This window comes from Dicentrarchus labrax, unplaced genomic scaffold, assembly GCF_905237075.1.
Source record: "Dicentrarchus labrax unplaced genomic scaffold, dlabrax2021, whole genome shotgun sequence".
In the NCBI taxonomy this organism is placed as follows: domain Eukaryota; kingdom Metazoa; phylum Chordata; class Actinopteri; family Moronidae; genus Dicentrarchus; species Dicentrarchus labrax.
In genome coordinates, this window is record NW_026136709.1 from 15,841,012 (window position 1) to 15,864,315 (window position 23,304).

A 23,304-nucleotide genomic window follows, 5' to 3' on the forward strand; every position below is an offset into this window, starting at 1 on the left:
ACACACACACACACACACACACACACACACCCCCCCCCACCCACACACACACACACACACACACACACACACACACACACAGATAATCACGCCTGTACTCACCTAGAGTTCTGGACATCACCGGCAGGGCTGAACTCAGGACCAAGATGGACACACAACAGCCAATGATCTGCAAATCAGAGCAGATAATCTAACTTCAGATTTCAGATCTCTCAAGCACATAAAGTACAATTTTAAGGGAGGAAACTGAGACGTGTGAGGGAAAAAGAACACACATTGCACCAACATTTTCAGCCATGACTTGGCCACACCACTTGATGTTAAATTGGTTCCACATATTGTACAATTAGTACCTCTGAAGTTGCTCATTACCAGGTTCTCTCTGTTGTCCTTTCAAGCCCTTTCACTGGAGCGTCATGGCTAGTTAACAAGCCTCACCACTCCCAATCTCATTACCAAGTGAATAGGTGCCACTATGGGCCAAACAGAGCACACATCCTCCAGCCCCCTCCCCTAAAAAAAAAAAAAAAAACCCACTCTCCCTCTGATGTACAAGAAAGGAGCTTGCACTTTGCCAGTGTTTGCGCAACCCACAAACAAATATTGGACAGATCAACTAAAGCCATTGAGGGACCCTGAGGAAAACATTAGTGAACAGTAGGAGTTCGGAGTAGAGAGGAAGGCGGGAGAGAGAAGGGGGAAAAAGAGGAAATAGATGAAACACGGGGGGTCCCAAACACATCAGCACCTTGGGAGCAATCACAGCACCCTTGCCCCCACTTCACCCCCTACCCTCTCCCTCCATCCCATTTTTACCGTTGTCATGGTTGTGTCATCCTTCCTGGGAGTGAGTACCTCAAAGACTCTCAGGCTGTAGAAGCCAACGACAGAGGACACCATCAAGTAGCTGTTCAGCAAATCAATCAAGGACCAAAAACACTTCTCTGCTGGTAGCAAAGCAGCTTCGTTGAGTCTTTTTAAGTATCCCAAGTCTGCACCTTTTCAGCTATGATAAAAGGTGACGAAACAGCACAACATATCTTCCGGAAGATGTCCGGCTGAACTATGTCCTGAGTAAACAAAGCTGGTTTGACAATGTTGCTCTTGGCCGTGGAGCATGCTACTTTGGCCACAAACAAAAGGGGGGAAGGGGGGGGTCACTGAAAGGATACAACATGAGGATGATCTCCAGTGCTGCCTGAGCCACGCCAAACGTGGACAGAGAGGTGTTCCCGATGCCTCTGTCCTGGAAGATAGAAGATACAGACAGAAAACTGGGTTATTCAATGTCATCACACACCAATCTTATATAAACACACCACAAATAAAAAAACAAAATGGGAAACGACAGCACTGCAGGCAGTTGCACACACATGCAATTACAGAATCCTGCAAAGTAAGTACGCGGTGCATGAAGAATTTCCCCACTTGAGAAAGACAGAATCAAATTGGCTAAGTAATGAATGGAACAAGATGAAAGAGGCTCTTTTCAAATCACTGTCGATCATACAATATGTGAACAGGTGTTCAAACAATAACGGCACATTGCTTACGGTAAGAAGAGTGTACAGGCTGAAAGCACGCCAAAAACATAAAAACAACAAAACAAATACTTTAGCAAACACACAAGGCATACCCCCCCCCCCCCCCCTCTACCCCCTAAGGCCTTTTGAAACAGGAGCAGGAAAAAGACATACATCTACATACGCTGCACATACCAAGCATCTGTGTTGTCAAATGATAAATATTTGCTTTTGTCGGACTTGGCACCGGGGTTGATCCTCCGAAGGATCACTGTGTTGTATGGTACTATAGCACTGTCCACAAGTAAGAGGTGACCATAGATGGCTCACTTTCAAAATAGTTACAAAAAAACCGCACTTATTTATGGATCTAAGTTTAGAAATGGCCTAAAACGGAATGCTGCATATTCAGCATAATCATACGCAGATATATAAAATATATAGCCATTGTACAGTATGTTCCCAATCCCTACAACACTCCTATCCTATCTCTGTATCATGTGTACATAGCTTGACACATTCAGTGTACTGTTTATTTGAATAGAAATGCAATTCAAATACTGCTCCTTTCCATACCAATGCATGCACGGCAACAATGTACAGTGCTTATACACAGTATTTACTATAATTGCCATACCAGCATACAGAATATTACAATTGCACAGTATATATTTAGAGTATGGTTAGTTTTAAGTTTATTATTTATGTTTTTTATTGTATTTTATTTCTTTTTTACCCACCCTGAGTATCCCAATTTATTTTGTAAAAGAGCCTGAAGAAAAAAGGAAAGTCTGGCAGGTTGTTTCATGCCTTTTTATGCAACTGTCATCCCTGGGAGCTTACTGCAGAGCCATGGTGCAGTGCTCTTTCTCTCTTACACGGGGAATTAGCAGACAGCATCTGATGTAATTTATTAATGGAGTGAGGGCGGGTATGCATTAAGATTGTGTGTGTGTGTGTGTGTGTGTGTGTGTGTGTGTGTGTGTGTGTGTGTGTGTGTGTGTGTGTGTGTGTGTGTGTGTGTGTGTGTGTGTGCACTGGCAATATGCGCGTATGTGCGCGCTTAGGACAGCTAGCTTTCACAGTACGCCTCCTTTCAACTCTTACTTCTTTTCATTCCAGTAGCAGGAAGGGTGATGGAGTGTGTGTTTGTGTGTGTCAAAGAGAGGGAGGGGTCGGCGGAGGGGGACTGGTAGATTAAGTCTGTGCTGCCTGCCACGGCTCTTTCAGCAGACACATTGCATTTGTTGCTTGTAAGATTAACGCCTCGCAATACCTGCGCACTGACAAGGTCGTCAGAGTTGTACTAACACTCACAGCTATGTCTCACATTTGACCTCAGGTGGGTTCCCCAAGTCATGGAACCATTTTTTAAAAACATGGAAAACGAAGGCAACCAGGAAAGTTTGCAATACTTTTGCTTCTACCTTTTACATAATTATAATTATTTCACACTACCTCCTTTCCCTAATTCTTATCCAGAGTAAATATGAGGTGCTATTAACTTCAGGTACAGCGTTCCATACAGCATCTGTTCTAAACTGAAGTCTCCAAGTGATCGACACCTTTAACCCTTACTTTACATTTTTCTTTCGGTTGGAGGCTATGACTCTGACCAAGAGATTGTCATTATTCAACATGGAGCATACCACATACACAAAAAAACCTCAAACACCTCACCAGTATCCACTCAATCGTGTATGTGTGACCATTTATTGAAAGCTTCGTCTTACAAAGAATAACCTGCTACTTTGACACCATGGATGTATGACAAATACTGGATAGCCCGTTCCAAGATGGCGCTCCACTGAAACTTTTAGTCTTATAAACTCTTAATATGCACATTCAAGACTTCCTCTGGCTGAGTTGACCACATTTTTTCTGGCTCTGTGCACACATAAACACAATAAAAAATAAATCTAAATTTTATTGGGCCAAATGGATCAAATTCAGATTATTCCAAGAGTCATTCTGGGATGTTTGTGAAGCTCAGAAAAAAAATACTATTTGTTTTACAGCCGTTCCTCTTGTAATGATTGTGTATGGTGCAGTTTATTGCCAACATGTCTTATCTGTTTCATTATTGGTATTTATCTTTGTTGTTGTGGGTTTTTAACTCCACTTTATTTCTGTTTTATTTTAATTGCCTGATTTTATTTGCCTCAGTCCGGAAATGTTTTTATCCTGGTTCAACCAAGTAAAGCACTTTGTTTTGAAAAATGCTTTCTATATAAAGTTTATTAATAGTATTGTTGTTATTATTATTTCCACTATGCCAAAGGGGGAAATGGTTGACACCCAGTTTTGTGACAAATCAACAATAGATCCAATTTTCAAGAGGCAACTAACGCCAAAATCATCCTACTGACTGTCAGTGAAGAACAATGGTATACAAACCGGTGCCTTTATTCTCTTCTTTGGAGGTATGATTAAAAGACTGCAGAGCTTTTCTATCAATATCACTATCTTGAATCCTTGGACAATAATGATCAGTCAGAAATAATTCTGTAATTGCTGTTGCTGTAAATATAGAAGTTGGTAGGATTGTTACAGACACAATCTATTATTTAATAAATTTCCCTCTCGATGTCTAAATCAGAAATGGGACAGATTCCAAAGGCACAGTTGGACTGTTTGCTCTGAAACCACCCATATTGTGTCTGTATCTTTAATCATTTAAGTAATTAAAGCGATGAGGTGTGCTATCTATTATTTTGGCCACAGTAGTTTCATGTATTTAATTCCACTTCATCTTGCCATAAAAATGTCAACATTATTAATCCTTTTTTTTTTAACTGCATAGCCGAGTGGAACAACAGTAGTCCCAGTGGTACATTCACTCTCCCTGTAAGACCATCTTGTCAAATATTTTCTTGTTTCAGGAATCTGTTTCCCATTATTAGTTTTAAATAGCAAGTTGGAATTGAACCATTGCCTCTAGTTCTGCTGGGTATAGGTATAGATTATTAGAGGAATTCACTTTGTTTATCATGGCCAGAAAGGATATTTTTTACACTATGTTACATTTATAGCCAAGGTATGCATGTCAGGGAAAGTCTAAAGGGGCTATTCTGTAAGTTTGTGTGTGTTTAGAGAAGGGCAACTTTAGTGAGGTGAAAATTACAGTCCAGTTGCAGCTAATTGTTCATTTTACAAAATACAGTGTCAAGTGTGGTGGCTACCAAAGAGGAGGGCCTGCAGTAACAATTTTATTGGACCCTCTTAGTGTTCATCAAGCTGTAAAACACTGTGTCCTTTGACAGGGGCAGCTCCAGTTCCCCTCCTCCTCCTTCTACAGTTTCTCTTCATCTCCATCCACCTGCTTCTCCTTCCTGCTCTCGCGTCCTCTCTCCTTGCTCCTCATCATCTTTCTCCACCTCTATCCTCTGCTCTGTAAAGTCAATTGGGGCACTGCTCAGTATGCTAAGGACTACGGCGGGATGCTTAGCAGGAAGGGAAGACAAACATTGACAGGGCACTTCCATTGTGCTCTTCCCCCACAACAATCAGCGCATCGGGGCCTCATTTGACTTTCCCACAGTCTGAGTCTCTTTGCTCCGGCAGTACCTCCTCCAGACCTCAGACCAGTCTGCCACCACCACTCTCTTCACTTCTTTATATCACTTTCTCTCCTCTGTTCTTATCTCCTTCCAGACAGTGTGTGGGTAACTGCAAGGGAATTTCTGTGCTAGAGGGGCAGAGAGTTTGAGAGCTGGAGGGTAAGGTTAACGCGGTGGATGGATGGATATCATATCAGTATCGATTGTTTTGGAGGACAAGACCTCCCCCCATCCCTCGTAGTGCTGTGAGATCAGAGGTGTGGCATCCATCCAGCTCAACAAACGCGTAAACCATTTAGTGGGGCCATGCTGTCAAGGAGGACAGCTTCAAGCTGCATGACAAGTGTAATTTGGGGGATTTTCTACGATGCATCATGCCAAAGAAAACATCTCTGCTCAATAAAATAATTGGAATGTCGAGGGCAGCTCTGTCAGTTGCCCGCGAGACGCGAAATGAAACGAGGGAGAAATAGGATACATTATGTTGCCCCCTCTCAGACAAGAATGCAACCACAAACGCGCACACACACATGCAAGCACACGCGCACACGCACCTCTGTCACTGCAGATGAGATGAGATGAGATAAGGAGAGCTTAAAACACATTGCATGTTAGGCGGAGATGAGAATCTCTGAGAGCCATTCCACACTCTGTTAGGCTGCCTCACAGTAAGAGCCCTTCACCTGGCCCTGTCTGCCTTTGCAGGAGGGAGGAAAAGCAGCTTATTCACACAATGTGGACTTGAGACACGTAGCGAGCTCAATGAATCTGCACACTGCTGTGAAATGACTTTCAATGAGCTCCCAAAACAAAACCAGAGGCACAAGGTTGGGCCTGATTAACATCTGGTCGGTCCCTTTCTTCCAACATGCATTTGAGCATATCCGGAATTTGATTTATGTCTCCGCCAGGAACATGGCAGGTCTGATAGGCAAGCTCTTCTGCAGTTTACATTCTGGGTGTGTGTTGGGGTGTGTGCGTGTGTGCGTGTGTGTGTGTGCGTGGGGGGTAGAAATAAGTACTTCAGTTAGACGGTAGGCTTACTGTGGATCCCTTGGGCATGGCAGTCTCATCCACTAGAAGGTAAAGGATATTCAATGCCACCATAAGAACTGAGATTGTCTGCAGACAGAGAGGAAGATAAAGATTTGTTTACACATGGTATAGTCATAAAAAGATTGATCAAATCCTCAAAGTATCCAGCATCATGATATAATTGAATTGTGGGGGCCTTGCTGATCCGTAAGTATGGTAATGCATAATAACTATCTTGTGATTGTAAACTGTTCCAACATTAAGCTTCTCAAAGCCTGAACAATGTGGGGGTTGTTTGATGCACGTGCCATGCCTCTCACATGGCCTTTCTTGCCTTATCCAACAATATCAGACGGCATAAATAGTATTCCCACACTATAATCTGTTGAAAATCACAGTTGTTGCAAGTGGCTATTCAGCATTGTCTTAAACAGCTATTAAACAAAAGTAGTTTCCACACCCAGACTCTGTGGGGAAAACTGTGAGAGGATGGGGTTTGAGGTACAGGGTGTTAGTCCCAGTGGCCACCAGCCAGGCTGTATACGCCATGAGTAAACAGTTTGGGCTTAATGATAGGTCAGTCCTAGCACTCACCGTTCCTGTGAGGAGGATCAGCATCACTATGGGATACAACAAGTTCTTCTCCCAACCTGATGCTTTCTTTCTTCTCTCTGAGAGGCAATGAGAGGGAGACAAAATGTGAGGTTATTAGTCTTAAGAAATAGATGTATAAGCAACTCTTTAATAACACGATACAGAGATGAGCTAAACTCCTCCATTACAAACCACTTTCCACCACTGGTTAATTAATACGTTCATCAAAGACAACTATTGAAACCTCAAGCCCCCTGGCTTTATTTACAGGGTTTGTACAGCTTGGTTTGGTAAAACATATCGTGAGTGTGTGTATCAAACACAATCTAACCTCTCATCGCAACCACCCCCCTCCAGGTAATATACATTTCATAACCTTCAAAAACATATACTCTTCCTCTTTAATTAGCCACACTCATCATTGCCATAATTAGTGGAAACAACAATAAATCCTGGATAAAAAGAAATGCAACAAAATTAATTCTGTGATTTATATTTTGGTCAGAATGTGTGTGCATGTGGTGGGCAACTACTGTGCCTCGTTCTTCTGAGCGAGATGAAACATTTCACGTTTGAATCTTCCATCTCCCTTATTTCAACAGCTCATCAGTCATGTTTGTAGACACTGCTGACAGCCTGTAGAACACATGCACTGTGTCTTCTGTTATGGACATCCACAGCCCCCTTACAATGTGCATCTGACTGCCCTCTAGTCTTTGCCATATTGACTTTCTTTCTCCATTTCCAACCTTGTTAGTTCTCCTTATTCTCAAAGTGCACCCACCCTGCCTGCCCGAGAAGTTTGCCAAGTGCACTTTATATGCACCATCCTTCTAAATTAATGACATCACTAAAAGGCTTGCTACAATATAAAGTTTGCATCTTGTCCAATATCCTAAGTGCCTTTGTGCTCTCCTCCCCCCACCCGCTCCCCAAAAGGCTCAGGCCTCATTTATAATATCCTAAAATGGATGGAAAATTATCAGGCAGTTCTGGTCCAAGTCCAAATTAAGAAATTAAGGCAGACGGGGAGAAAGCGGCTGCCTGTCAGCAATATGTAAAAAGCTAACTTCTTGGCATATATTTCCATGGCAATTCAAGGTCTTAAGACAAAATATATCAGCCCCGTCACACAATACAAATACTTACCCAATTTATTCCTCTGATTTCTAATATTGTCCAGTTCTTTGTTGAGCTGGTGAGTAAAGCTTCCTCGAGTATAAGTGTGTGTGCACGATCCTGGGGAAACAGAAACCATTGAAATTAATGACATTTGTTGCATGATCAGATATTGTTTAAGGCTGCTAATAATGATTATTTTTGTTAATTATTTATTATTATCAGAAAGTGTGCAGATAATTTTTTCCATTCAATGGACTAATCATTAAGTCTATATAATGTAAAAGAAAATGGTGAATATTCCCATCACAAGTTCTTATAGTCCTACTCTTTTGCTGTTCAACGGTCCAAATTCCAAAGTTACAGAAAGAAAACAGACAATTTGTCATATTCGAGAAGCTTGAACCAGAAAATGTTCAGCTTCTTTGCTTGATTAAACAACCAAAACAATTAACTGACTATTAAAATAGCAGATAGTTTTGTCAATCTACTGTCTCAGCTCTAATATTGTTTAAACAAATAACATCACTTTATTACATGATATGTATACAGTATCTGTCAGACACCTTAAGACACTCTTGGTTCAGTTGGAAAACAACTGTATTTTCACACACGCCAAATTCATCACATCAGAAAAAGTCCTAATGAAGAGGATGTTAAGTTCTCACTGTATTCATCTTACCTCAGCGTATGGTATTTGACTTATCTTTATTAAGAAGTCCCATCAAAACAAGTAATCCTTTTCAGAACATAACAATGTGATCTCAAACAAGTAAAAATAATCTCTTGTGTCAGGAGCTGTCTAGCACATGCCACAACTGGTTGAGTGGGCTGGAGAAGACAGCAAGGGATTCTCCAGGAAAACCACAAGGCCAGCTCATTTAAGGCTAATTTATCTATTTTACTCTGTTTTGCTTCCAGCTTGACGCACTAGCGTAAAGGCCCCTCGGAGCCAAAGTGGAAGAGTATCCATTTGCATCCCCTGGGGTGATTGGCAGATCAAGACCAATTAGTTCAGTGTTACACTGTTACTAGCGTGCAATAAAAATACCATCTTTCATCTTTGTTACAGGAGTGAAAGACCAATCACTTTGATCAAACCTTTTTCTTCCCTCTGTTATTACGACACGCCCTGTCTGGATGGGTTTAAGTAGGCAAGAGAGGTGAGATAGAAGTGGAGAGAGAGAGTTAACCGTCTTGTCTGTGCCCTCGCAGATACCTGTCCCAGGATCTAAGCAGGGGAAAGTTTGAACCCTCCGAGCAAATGCATTCACAACACAACAGGAAATGTCACGGACAGTTCAACAGCTATTTTTCTCCAGAGATGAACTGAATAATCTGCCTCAGGGTAGCCTAGTCTGCTCAGCCGCAAGTGATCTAATCTATCACCTTTGTGCACAACATATCCAAACATGGCCCTATCCATCACCCAGGACAGATAAACCATTGATCAAATCAACAGTAGGTCCTTAAACATACAGTATGTAATTTCTGCCGCTAGGAGGTCGCTCAAATCAAAAACAAAAGACAAAAGACAAAAAGATGACGTGAAGTCATGTGAGATCATGGGAATTGTTTTCTTCATTATTAAACAAACACCATCGCTAATGGAAATCTGTCTGACGTGAGATCATGTTCACAGACTAGGTAATGTACTAAAGTTTTATTCACGTTACATTTAGTCACGTTCAACTTCCTTTTCCAACTCTCCGACGTATCTGACATATCCCACGTTTAGCTCGAACTTATAGCAACTAGAGGAAAGCAAGGAAACTTACCATACTGGAATAAAATTACAGATTTGTCCCGTTGTTTGTTGGAAAAATTTGAGATAATGCAAGTACACTACTCCACAAAATATATGACATAGGTCTAGCGTTTTTATACATTTTAATGCAGAAATGTTACATAATATAGCTTTAACAGCCGTGAAGACTAGCAGGTCTAACTACAAAGCAGAACAATATCATCACTTGTTTAGGGCTGTAGAGGAAAATGGTGAGAATTTCAACCGCAGTATCTTCAATGACATCACTCCAAACTGAAGTTAAATATATCCTTCTCCTTCTGCTGGCAGCATCAAGTAAAAGACTGAGTTACAGCGAGGCAGAGATGCTGAGTGAGGCTTCTGGCAGCCAGGAAGGCCCAGAGTAATTCAACGTATCCTCTCCAACCTTCACCACAGTCGAAAAATTACGTCATCCACACATATGCTAAACACCATGCTGAGACAACAGAGGCACCGGCAAGGTCATTGTGCCGCATAGCATCTGGACAGGCGCTCTGTTGCTCTACTATCAGCAAATCAGGGTCTTGAGAGGGCAGTGTGGACAAGAGTGGATGCCACATTGCCTGTACTGCAGTATATTTGTGTGCTCCGGTTACTAGATTGTATGTTTACAGTATCTTCTAAGCTAATAACCAGTTGAAATCAGAAAAACAATGATTGTTTAATTAGATACAATTTGCTGGAATTATGTGGAAGCCCTTTATTGCAATTTTGGGCTTAAAACATAACTTTTTATGTCTGGGTTATAGTTATAGCGAACTTTTGTTCACTTAAGCCTAAGCAGTAAAAAATGGGTGCAATATTGTTTAAAGAAATTGTAGAAATTGTTTCTCGTAAGTTAAGTGTTAGAAGCTTATCTCTTATTTCACAGATCCATCATCGTGTTCATCTTGCCCTTGGACAAGGAACACATACACACTTGTCTAATCATTTAAAACCAGACCTGTCTGATCTGCAAGATTGTAAATATCAACAATGTCGTTACAAATGGGCAATTACATGTAGAGCGAGGACAACAAAAGGGCCAGATGTATAAATAAACATTGATGCATCAACTCATGTGGCTCAACAATCCACATCTACAAACACAACCTGAGTAAGAGGATAATCTGTTAGAGGAGCTGGATGCAGAGCACAGGTGAAGCAAGAAGACAACATTGCTCGCCTCTGGAGTGTGTCCTGTGAACTGTTGCTGAACTGCCGTCTGCTCAGCGCTCTCGGCAGATCAAAGGAACGCCATTCCAGCCTGAGTGTGTGCATGTACATACAGTATGTGCATAAAAACATTCACGTCAACATCCTTTGCCGCTAATTCCCACCTTTTTAACAGGCGAACGTGGATTGCAGCTTGGCCTCTGTGCACACATTAAGATGTTGACCACAGTTTTCTTTTGCCTCACAGAGACTTGTAAAGATCAAACAGTGTTGGAGATGATAAGGAACAGATTACAATTATTCAGTTACTTCAAAGCAGGGCAGTTTGGAACGAGCCCTAAGGAACCATACGCATTGGTGGCAGTGTATGGCGGTGGCCGGCATAGCATTCAAAAACATGTGTTATCAGTGCGCGATCTACTTTACCTCCCTGGTTTGAAAGGACGCCTATCCTCTTCATTTACTCGCATCTGTACACTTGGTTGCGTGCTTGAGTTAAAATTAAAAGTCCAAGTTCAGAAGTTTTGGAACTTGGCCCAAATACTTCCTGCTTTTTGAGGTTATTCAACGTCAAACAAGGAATTTGGGAACACAGAAGGCTGGAACGTGAAAAGGAAATGCAGGCTAAAAACAAATAACACCGTCACCATCCTTAAACTCTTTAAACTTTCCCTTTGTGCGAGTCCAGAGAACAGCACAAGGCTTCTGGTCTCCTTTCAGAAGTCTCTGAAAAGTCACTTTAATGTCCACAGGACCAAGACACAAGTTGTTGTAAAATATTTCATTTCCATCCTATTACCGAGGCTACCATTCTAGGCCTGACATTAAATGAGGCAATAATTTCTTCTGCGGTGACAGTGGCAGTGGAGAGTCTTAAATGGATCCTTAAAAACTTCCTAAACATAAAATATGGTCCTTGCCATGGTGGCTGCTTTGCCCTTTAGCAGAAAGTTATGAGCGTAAGACAGTGGTGGGGAAAGGCTAGTGTAGAGGGTGTGTGGATTTTTTGCCACTGTGTGTGTGTGTGTGTGTGTGTGTGTGTGTGTGTGTGTGTGTGTGTGTGTCTGGCTGAATTTTCAATGCTAATTGATTCCAGTGTGGCGCGCTCCATCACACCCAATAGGGCAGTCAACCCCTCCCCTCCCCTATAATGTGCCAACACGTCTCCCACAGACATACCGTTTAATCTCCTCTGAAGGGCTTCCTCCTGCAAATGGATGCAGTAAATCTGCTCATCCAGGTCCTCCAGGATCTGAAGGGGAGGGAGTAGAGCAGGAAGAGATGAAATGGGTTATAATTAGGCCCAAAGTGGGACTGGAGAGATGGCAGATGGGAGGATGAGTTGGTGATGTATTTGTAGTCCTCTGTCGTGCATGTCAATGGTCGAGCGAGACACACATCTTTTAGAACGGAGGAGCAAAGTGGCTTCAAGTCTGAGAGGAACTGTTCAAGTTCAACTCTGTCTTTCAGAGAAAACTTCTAGTTTTACATTTCCACTGACCAAACCATTTACTACATTTCACCAATTAACGCCCATGAATATTGTTTACTTACTGTTGGTTTTACTAGTAACTGGCCCATGACGGTGAACATCCTGGACAATCCCACGGGAGTGCACACTTCATGAGACAGAAAACGGCATGATCAGCTTGATTGTTAATCATAAGAAGAAATAATTTAAATTGATGGTACTTAAACACAACATCAGCCAAGTTATTTTGTTTTTTCAGTGTGTATGAAAGGAATTAAAATGGCTTACTTAATAAAAGCAGTCCTCCCATCAGAGATATGCAGGAGTAGAGGTATGGTAGGTAAAATTCCCAAAGATCTACAGAAATAAATGCACAAATTTTATACAACATAGACTTAAAAGGAATTGTTCAACATTTTGGAAAATATACAATAAACAGTTCCAGGAGGCAACTCCTAGTAAAACCCCACTTTGTATTTTATATTTTGATTTGAGAAGGGTCTAAACAAATGAGATATAACGTGTTAATTTGTGAGCTTTAGCTGCTGGTAGGTGTATTTTGTAACTCTGGAGTGAGCCAAGCTAACAGTTTCCCCGATTCCAGTCTTTATGCTAAGCTAAGCTAATCAACGCTTGGCTCAAGCTTCATAGATGCAGACATGTAAATGGTACCAATCCTCTAATCTAACTCTGCCAGAAGCCAAAAAGTGCATTTCCCAAATTGTCAAACTATTCCTTATAAAAACAACAAGGGATTTACAAACACAAATGACACAGAATCCTTTAAGAACATACCGTAGAGCGACTCCATACTGGCTGCATCATTGTCAATGAGCGCTGATGCCACCCACACAATGCCCAGAATGAGCAAAGCCAGCAGGAAGAGCATCACAAAGGTCTCAAGAATACGTGCCCTAATGCCCTGAAAGATAAAATGCACAGAAAAGAAAGAAATCTAATTAGATATGGCTAATACAGTTTGAGTCAGTATCATTATACACATAAGTATTTTATTTCAAAACACATTAATCAAACTGATGTTCATTGCATTGAGCTGGGAGGTGGTATTTCCTACATCGCATATACATTTTTTTTTTTTTTTTTTAAACACACAAGATTGATTTTACAAGACATCTCCCTCCTCCTCAATCCTGCTTCACTCATATTAAACACCATCATTTCCATTCACAGCACACAAACAAGACATAAACACTCCCACAGATTCCTCTGTAAAACAGCTCTTTTATACACACATATTGTGGTCTATAAAGTGGGTCTAACAGAGGCTGGTGGTGGCAGAAGTGAAATTAAAAGGAGTAGGGGGGGTAGGGGGTGCTGTAAGGAGCATGAAGCCTGGCTGGGTCAGCTACTGTCTGCGATCAAGAGCAGGCCTCCCATCTGGGGCCGATTAGGAGCTCCCTTAGCACCACGGTTGTGTCCCGGGCTGCACAGACGAGAGGGTTTTGGGGTAATTTGGGTTTTCCGGGTCACAAACTGCTGAGTGGTTAATAAAGTCCTCCTCTACCTGTTCACACAGTTTCCATTTCCCCCCCTGCTGGTGAGCCGAGCTGTCTAGCACTGTAAGATAGATAGGCGTTCTCATACACATGTCAGGTAGGCTACCAGGCACAGGATAACAAGGGCTCTCTGCTTTTGGAGTGCTGCTTAAATTGGGTACATATGAGCAATTTGTTACCAGCTAACATAATGGCTCTGCGGTTGCTGTTCAGTATTTGCCAACAGGTACATGAAGGGGGTCTCTCTTTGAAAGTTCCCCCTGTTAATCATGTCCCTTTATAGAATGGAAATGGTTTCAATTCTGCAGATTAAATCAGACAAGGCTTAGTTTTTTTTAGTTTCCAAACACAGTTCATGATTGTCATCCAGGCCCCCTGTCCTTTAGCATTTGCATCACAATTTGCATTACAGCTGTCATCTCTCCTATGCAACCTAAAATATGGTCCACTCTACACTATATATATATATATATATATATACATATATATATACATACACACACACACACACACACACACACACATATACATATACATTTTAAAGGCACTTTTCTTGCATGTTGTGAAACATATTTGGTAAATGTAATGTGTACACATTATCATGGACCCATTCAGTCAATACTTTGGATAGTGACATTATGATTTAAGCTTATTCTCTCATTGTCTGTGGCAAAAATCCCCAGTAGCATCCTTTCGCAATTACAGAGCAATCACTTGCCTCTCGCCTCCTCTTACGGTGATATTCTGGAAAAGGTTCAGTGAGTGAGTGCAGAATTTTCTAGCACAACAGGGAGGAAAGTGGGCAGGGTCTGGAGTGCCACAGTGTGGCCACAGTGGACACTGCAGCCACTCGACAGGTAATGTTAGAGGGGGTAAGTGGGCCTTATAAAGTCAACGTAAAAACAAAACCTAAAATAATCTTGTGCAATATTACAAATAAACACATAAAATGAATACATACACCACAATGAGAACATATCTTAAGGGAGCTATATGTGCATATTTGCTGTTCTGCAATTAACCAACAATAAATTCGCCACTCAATGCAGATCAATAGACTAAAAATATAGCCACAAATCTGACATGGACATTAAATTCTGCTGACTGCCTCATGCTCTTTTGCACACACTCACACACACTGAGTGAGTTCACTAGATGGATGCTGCAATCAAGCATCTCACAGCCCAGCTCAACTGGGCAGTGGGGAAAACACTCAACACTGCCGAAATAAAAAAAAGGAGGAGAAAGGAAGAGATGGAGAGCGATAGAGAAATAAAGAGAGAGAACAAGAGAGAGAGAGAGAGAGAGAGAGAGAGAGAGAGAGAGAGAGAGAGAGAGAGAGAGAGAGAAGAGACTGTTAGAAGAGAGGAGTCAACGTCTGAGCGCATCTCATTCCCTGGAGGTAAGAGAGGTGAGAGAGGAATGCTTTCAGGGACTTCAGCCACGTCCCACACGCGCTCTCTTAAGGATGCATCAGGACAAGAAGAAGCCGTAGGCAGGACGTGCGTCCGCTCAAGCGCACCAGTCCACCTTAACAAGCTGCCCATGCCATGCTGAAGGTGTATTCCCTTTAGATAGGTCTCTCAATCATTTATAAGACTCAAATCATTACCCATTCAGATCATTTAGGGCAAAGGCAATGCTTGTCACCTCCCTTACTATCATCTTTGGTTCCTGCCTCGCTGGAAGAACAATCCACTGTGTCAGACATAATAAGACTGTGCAGGAGATGGAGGACACTGAACTGTGAGCCCAGATTGGTTTCACTGATCCATCCATATGCATGACATTGCACACTGAAAGTTATATCACCTATTCTTCCAGGGGCAAAACTAAGTCCTTTGTTCCTTATCACAAAGGTAAGGAAGGGCAAATTTGCACAACAAATATGGTACAAAAATAGGAAAATCCAACTAAGCTATCATCATTGATCAAAGATACAACTGTCAACTGGTGAAGGAAGGGAGGAAAAAAAAAAGAAAAAGACCTGCGCCTTGGCATCCAGAGCGCCCGCTGAAAGTTTCTATTCTTGCCATTCTAAATGTGTAACTACCTCTAAATATAGCAGCTCTGAAATATTCAGCATCCCCTGATCCTCACACCGACATCGAGTGAGGGGCTGGTTAACTGCAGCTATGCTCGAACAAGACTGGAGAGACTTCCAAGAAATGCGTGTAGTGGCCAGAGAGGAAAGTAACCGCTTCATATGCAGTACCAAACAAACATGCATGAATTCACACACAGACAGACCCACACACACGAGCAGCCAAGTAAATCAACCTCCAAATCCACCCAATTACGCAAAGCCGCAGAGGGCCTGGAAACAGTTCACAAGCTTTTTCGCCTAGCTTGTGCTGCAGAAAAACTAAAGCACAATCTGCCACTGTCTTTGATGTAGTGCTTCGGCTGATGAATCCAGCAGAGAGTTCACCTCTGGAAGTTGCATGCCACTGTGCAATGGTGGACAAGTGGGAGAGAGAGTGAGAGATGATACTTGGGAAGGTACAGGGCTGTGTTGGATGTTGGGGGGGGGAATCAGACAAAGGAAGAGAGTTAGGTGGCGCAGGAGCTTCCTAGTTGCCGCCATCAATCCTTAGCAAGTCAGCAGGCGGTGGCAGAGATCATCCCGCAGACCATCCTTCTGCTCACTGTCAGGGGCGTGTGGAACAAGGGCCAAGAGTGTAATAAGTGAGGTAGGGGGCAGGGTCCTTTTTTTTCTGCTCCCCAGCAAAAGGACTGCCCTCTTTGCTAAAGACATGCCAGATGCCCAAGGACCTTATTAGTGTATCCTTCAGCCAGTCGGCCACAGCGCAATGACCGTGTCAAAGACAGAAAGCAGAGGAGAAGGACACTCCCCTGTAAAGCTGCACAATGAACTTCTAAAGACTCTTAATAAGACTTCTTAATAAAGCACCAATGACACGAGAGCATGGAAAATGATCAGCATCACATCGTATTGTTCAAACCAAGGGGAGAGGGGTGTTTGGCAATAAAAAGAAAACATTGTCGTGAAAGTTGAGTACACTGGTTTTTGGGATGTGAATTAAAACTCTGGCTTTCCCTGCTGGTCTCATGACTGATTCACCAGATGAGACAGAAAACAGAAGAATTTAAATGAAGGAAGCAGCTTCAGTACTTTGTGATGTTTGCCAAGTTTTATTTGACATCCTACAGTGACGACAGCTTGTTCTGATTACAGAGAGGTGTCAGACTGATAAGTCTTCAAAGAATAAATGACTGTATCCTGGGTTTATCGTCAAGCAAAGGTTAGGACCAAGTGCACATAGTAGCCAATCCACATAATACTCTGCCTTACTTAAAGTTATGTAAATGAGTTGTAATAATTCAGCGTATAAGAAACAATATCTTTACTTTAAAAATCAGGAAAAACAGCTAAAAATCTGGTACAGAACCAGTTAAGCTTCAGAACTTATCACTTAGTTTAGAAAAACTGAGTCACGAGAGGAGGGGAAAAAAATCCTGAGCAACTCGCTTGTTCTTTTTTAAATTCCCAGCTCGAACTAATATGTTGCCATGGTAACGAACATTGTAACAGGCAGCTTTAGGGAGACATTGTGACCTTAAAGGAAGGTATGTAAACACCACTTTATATTCTCCGGCTGGCCCTGCCCGAAAGAAGGCCTGGGAAAAATGTCTGCATGTGCAGGAGATTTGAAATAAATATCCAGGCCCCCATTGTGGAGCTCCAACAAAGAGGAGTATCTTAGTAACACCACGCGGGTTTGCTCGGCGAGACGTTTTCTCCCCCCCACCTCCCCCTCCTCTCCACAATAAACACACTTCTCATCATTGGCGGGTTAGGGCTTAGGATGAGATTGATGAGGAGTTTCTTTAACTACCAGATGAAACCTGTTGGCCCTTTGCTGGGTCAGTCAGGGGGTCAGACTCGTTCCAACTCGTTTCAGGATCAAACACATTTCAATACTGTGGGTAAGACCAAAAGACTATTCACTGCAATGCATACTTTCCACAATTGATGCAAAAACCTACATCTAGAAAACCCCTAAAACATAAAACTGACTGGAAATTCTGCATATTTTTCATCATGCTAAATGTTCAATAATTGTTAGTAACTCAACTTTTACTGCGGCATCAAATGCATATTTTTAGCCAGAATAAAGAAATAGACTACACACGAAACAGACCAGGAAGTTACAGTTGTCAAAACTTTTCTTTTTAACCTTGATCTTACTGTTTTTGAGTAAATATAGCTAGATATCATATTCATCATGTATCACTATGAAGCCAACTTAAGTCCCTTGATATAAATAGAAGTCTGAACAAAGGCTGGTGCTGATGTCTTCACAGTCTTTGTCAGAAAGCACTGATCATCTCAATAAGGATGACAGGGATGGCTCTCATCACTATAATGCCATCTACTGGTGGTGTAGAGACAACTATAACAGATAATTGAAAGAAATGCTATATTGGGCTTTATAAAGCCACAATAAAGATATTTTTATCTTTCCCAATGCACTAAAACATCAAATCAATATATGGTACTTAATTTTAGAAAATTACTTTCTATGTAAGATGCAATTACACAAATACAGCATGGTATAGAGGTTTTTAAAACTGACCTACTCAACGACCTTTAGTGGCCTCAGTGATGTAGTTCTTATGCAAAGATTTGAGAACACAGCAGTAAAGTGGGAGACATTTTACAGCAGCAAATAAAGCTAGATCATAACATCTGACATCAAGACCCTAAGTCGCTCCGATTCATCCACAATTTGGACAATTTGTTAAACTATTAATCACTCAGGTGACAGAGCCTCTGAAGAGCTGAACAGTTAACATAAAAAAAAAAAACATCCACATTTCCATCTTTATTCTGGTGGCGTCTTTTAGTACATCGTCAAAAGTAAACACAGCCACATGAAAAGGCTGACTTACAGCGTTAGTAGTGAAATTCATCATTCACTTCATTTCCGCAGTCAAAAGGACCTCGCAGTGCCATAACATTAGCCCAGGAGGTTAAAATGCCACATAAAAGCTTATGACATTGTGGTCTAATGCTGTTATTGGGGAAAGGGATAATATCACATTATAAAAACTCAGATCTGTGTTTAACATTCCTCTTGCTGTCGGCTGCGTGATCGACTCTGCAGGCATCTCAGTTTTTTTTTTTTTAGGTGAAACAGGAGTGTCACCTCCACCCCTTCCATAGCAAACACACAATATATACGTGGAAGTGCAGCTCAACATTAAACAGTGCTTCCTCTAAGCAAATTTATGGAAGATCAGTAGCAAGAAACAGTCTTGCTGAAATGAAAAAGAACAAAAAAGAGAAAACGTTAAAGAGGCCCTCATCCTGCTTCCTACACATCAGGGGCTGCCCTCTACCGAAGAAATCCAACCGAAACAAATTAGTGGGCTGAGGAAGAAAAGAACTGGCTATACACTACAGTACAGACTAATTTTTATGTGCTTTTGCCAGGAGGGACATAAACCAGAGAGGTTTCAAACTGTGACACAGGATAGAGGTGTATTAAAAGTAAATCTTTCCCCCTCCATTTTGCGAGGCTCTATTGTGCTGTCATGTTGCTGCGACTTTATGGACTTTTGGAACACGAGCCCCCAGCCTCTTTTTTTGGGGGTAATCAATTAAACGAGGAAGTTCGCTGAGCCTTACAACTCGATTATTAGCCTGTCCTTTTGAAGTTTTATTTTAGGGGGCTGGGGAGGGGGTGACAAGGAATCAGGCTTTAAATCAGTGGGGCCGATGCAGCAGTGTTGAAGCGTTTGCAGCCTATGGCCTTATTGGAAGGGTTTGTCAGGATGTGGCGCTGGGCGAAGTCCAGATTCAGACTTTCATGGTTAATGAGCTTTCCGTGGTGGCAGTTACAGTCAGTGGCGTGAGTCAGGGAGAGGGCAAGGACTAGGCACCTGCTGCTGCTGCTTTGGCTGTTAAAGAGGGAACCCCTCGCATGGATAGCAAAGCATACAAATACATCAACACTAAAGAAAATAAACAGGGTTTTCACATTTTCAAGTTTCAGAATCTGTCAGACCTTTAAAGATCATAGATTGTCTAGTTTTTATGTAGATTGTCTACTTTTAATAAATCACCTGAGTATCAGTATCATAAAAACTGGGTTTTTGGTAATTATTACTGTTCCAGACTTTGAAACTTCCATTTCAATTTCCACTAAAAAATTTTTGTTTTGATGATAGTTGGTAACCTTGGGTAACACACAAAGAAAATAAACAAAAAGGAAAATGATGCATATTAATTCTACGACAAACATTTAGGGCAATGTACCTTTTTCGATCCAGCGAATCCTTCAGACTCCAGGAAGAAATAGGCAAAGGGCATCAGGACAAAGAGGCAAAGGTTGGAGAACAGTGACACCAGGTTCCACAGACCTGCAGAAATCACACATATGAGGAGAGTGGACACTGTACGCAAACACTATATATCATAAATCAACAGTGAGTCCAGTTTTTAATGATTAGTCTTGTTCCATAAACAGGTTTCTTCAGAATTTTGAGTTCTTTCTTCTGAATATTATTATTTAGTAGTTGTGAGGCGGGATGCCAACCCAGGGCTCTATCTGGCAAGTGTCTTCAAGTGATGTCTAAATCATGGACTCTAATGCCCCCTGGTGGCTTTTGCAGCAACCAACAGCCTTATCAACAGAGTTGGTGGTTAAAGCTGACCCAGTCTGCATGACTGACTGTGACATACACATATAAATTGATCTGATATGTGCTGATATGGCAGATGAAATAGAAAACACTTTTAAATCTCACAAGCTTTGTTTGTAAAACAAGGCAAAGAAATTTGCTTATTTGATCTACCAGCCGCTAGTGCTGGTGGTTACACATTTATGATTAACACAAACCTATAGTCAAATAATATTCTTTAAACAAAAGCAGTTTTCAATGGGGATGTACAATATGATTTTTTTTTCAGCCGATACGTTAACCGATAATTGCGCATTTTTGTATTTTAAAAAGGAAGTTCACAACCTCTAGTTTTAACACACCTGAGGGTAAGAAAGGCTGAGATGTAGTGAGCAAAGATGGATGATTTAATGTTTCATAGCTCTGTTATAATTAAATCTAACTGACAATTGTCAACAACAACAAAGAATAGTTCTGACTCTTCAAATTTATTTTTTCTAGTTCATTAAAAAACTTAAACATACTTTGGCTTTCATAGAACAAAAGGTCCATCAATCATTTTGTAGAGGAATTCCAAATAAATGATTATTTATATCAACCAATAATTTACCGGCTAGAACTTAATTATCCTGATAATTTATAACAACATACATTTCCCATTATTGGCCTATAATCTGTCTGTCCCAATAATTATTGTGCAGCTCTAGTTTTCAACAATCAAAGTAAAAAGTGTGTCAGTATTTATAAAAAGTAGAATTTCCTTTGCAACAGTTAAGTACTAACCACTACGTGCCAGTTTTTGTATCAATGAGGTGGTGGCACAACAACTTCTAAAAAATTTTTAAAAATCTTACCAAAGAATTTGTAAAATAATTTGTATACATTCGATTTCAATCAAGTATTTATTAAGGATTAAATGCTGTTTTTTTTTAATATAACTCAACAATAGTATTTCTTGAAGAATCACATTTTCAATTGAAGAAAACTAATTATATTATTTTTTTCATAAATGATTAACAGTTATTGGTAGTGAATTAAAGGGTTTTGGACACCACTGTATCATATAATGTAATTTTAGCTGTTTAATTCAGATGAATCTCTGTCCCAGGTCTGAGTTACATGGCCTACATACAAAAATACAACAGTTTCTCAAACAAGCATTAACAATGCAAATTACACAGCATGTTAATCAAAAAAAGTTAATTATGATTATAATCAATGTCACTTAAGATATGTTAGAAGATAATTTCTTTGAAGAGCAGAGAACTAGTTAATCAAATAAAAAGACACATGAACTATGTGATCTACTGACCGTGAATGAGGGAGCCATTGAGCCACTGAATGTAATAGTTTTTGGGGAAGGAGAGGAGGATCTCATTACTAATGATTGAGAACGGCAGTAGGAAGACGGCACCACCCGACACTGCCAGGGTGAAGGTGCACAAGTATAATCTGCAAATGGAATCAATCACACACACACAGACAAAAACAGACACACACAAGTGTTAGGACTAGTTGAGATTTAAAACATATATAACACATGCAGAATCACAACAAGTAATAACACATTTCTTTCTTTTTTTAAATCAGATTATATGCTACTAACAATTGCTTGGTTACTTGAGGATTCATTTTGGATTCTTTGTTATATTATAAAAAAGTCACTTGTGTCAAGAATAACTAAAAAAAGCAAGTGAGGAATTAACTTATTTAGTGAAAGTGACCACTTGACAATCTATCCTTTTCAATTACTCTTCTACTCCTCAGTTTCATTCAACCATGCCCTAGTCCTAGGACAAAAGACATGGACTGGCTATGTTTCTGCAGCCTTTTACATTTTTAGAGGCTGCAGGTCTCAAGATTGGACCCAGGGGAGTGACCATCTGCTCAGTGGTCCTCAGCAGGGCACCACAAAGTCCCCACTTCACCATATCACTAAAGGAGCTCATTAACTGAAATGCTTTCCATTATGTATGCTGGACCCTTAGGTACCATCTTGCTCAGCTGAACCTAAACATGCAGGATGCATGTGGCTACAAAAAGCACCCTTGTGTGCGATGTGTACAGTAATTCTAAACTGAGGGATATGTGACACTCGCCACCTCAGTTCTAGCTAATGACAGAGTGTGTAATACATTCACTGTAGTGTAGTAGTGTGTAGTGTAGTGTTAGTGGTAGCAAGTATATTAGTGCAGTGCTTTTAAGTAATTAGTTATTAGTAATCAGGCTGCAAACTAATGATTATTTTCATTATTGATTCACTTAATTATTTTCTAGATTAATCAATTAACTGTTTGGTCTATGGGATGGGAGAAAACTGATGTCTTCTGTTGCCTAACCAACTCTCAAAAACCCAAAGATATTCAGCTCACTATGATATAAAACACAGAAAAGGCCTCACAGTTGAAAAGCTGGCACCAGAGAGCATGGCTTAAATAATAATAAATTATAAAAATAGCTACAGATAATTTTCTGATAATGAACTAATCTATTAATTGATTCAGCTGAACTGTATTTCATCCCTTTTTTCTTTCCTTAAATAGTTGACTTACTTTCTTTTCTTATATTTGCTACATTTTCTCCATTCCAATAACAAAAAGCTTAGATTACTAATTCCTAATAAACAAAATAAATAACTAGTTGCTCTTAAGGGTTACTTCACTAAACGAGGCTTGCCACAATTTCTGAAAGACATTTTTCTAAAAAAGATGAATTAACTGAACCAGCTTTACTCACGATATTCTATTGACAACAGCATCTTCATCCTCATGGTCATCTATAAAGGAAACCAAACCACTTCAGTCACAAGGTGGTCCGAGTGTGAGCTTTTCAGCTGTATTCCACATTTCACACATCACATCTTACTTCAACCAGTACTTAACACACAGCA

The 23,304-nt window shown here is 40.8% G+C and overlaps 1 protein-coding gene across 1 annotated transcript in view; it reads right to left on the reverse strand.

Moving 5' to 3' along the window:
* The window catches only part of lmbr1 (limb development membrane protein 1), a 35,397-nt gene that overhangs the window by 7,092 nt on the left and 5,001 nt on the right, over positions 1–23,304 (reverse strand). Inside the window, exons 3-15 of the mRNA XM_051410533.1 lie at positions 23,151–23,190; positions 21,727–21,866; positions 20,050–20,153; positions 13,042–13,168; positions 12,535–12,603; positions 12,330–12,394; positions 11,955–12,027; positions 7,862–7,951; positions 6,713–6,789; positions 6,128–6,205; positions 1,173–1,246; positions 817–907; positions 103–169 (exon numbers count right to left, since the gene is read on the reverse strand). Of these exons, the coding sequence (XP_051266493.1) occupies positions 103–169; positions 817–907; positions 1,173–1,246; positions 6,128–6,205; positions 6,713–6,789; positions 7,862–7,951; positions 11,955–12,027; positions 12,330–12,394; positions 12,535–12,603; positions 13,042–13,168; positions 20,050–20,153; positions 21,727–21,866; positions 23,151–23,190 (1,095 nt within the window). The remainder of the gene's footprint in view (positions 1–102; positions 170–816; positions 908–1,172; positions 1,247–6,127; positions 6,206–6,712; positions 6,790–7,861; positions 7,952–11,954; positions 12,028–12,329; positions 12,395–12,534; positions 12,604–13,041; positions 13,169–20,049; positions 20,154–21,726; positions 21,867–23,150; positions 23,191–23,304) is intronic.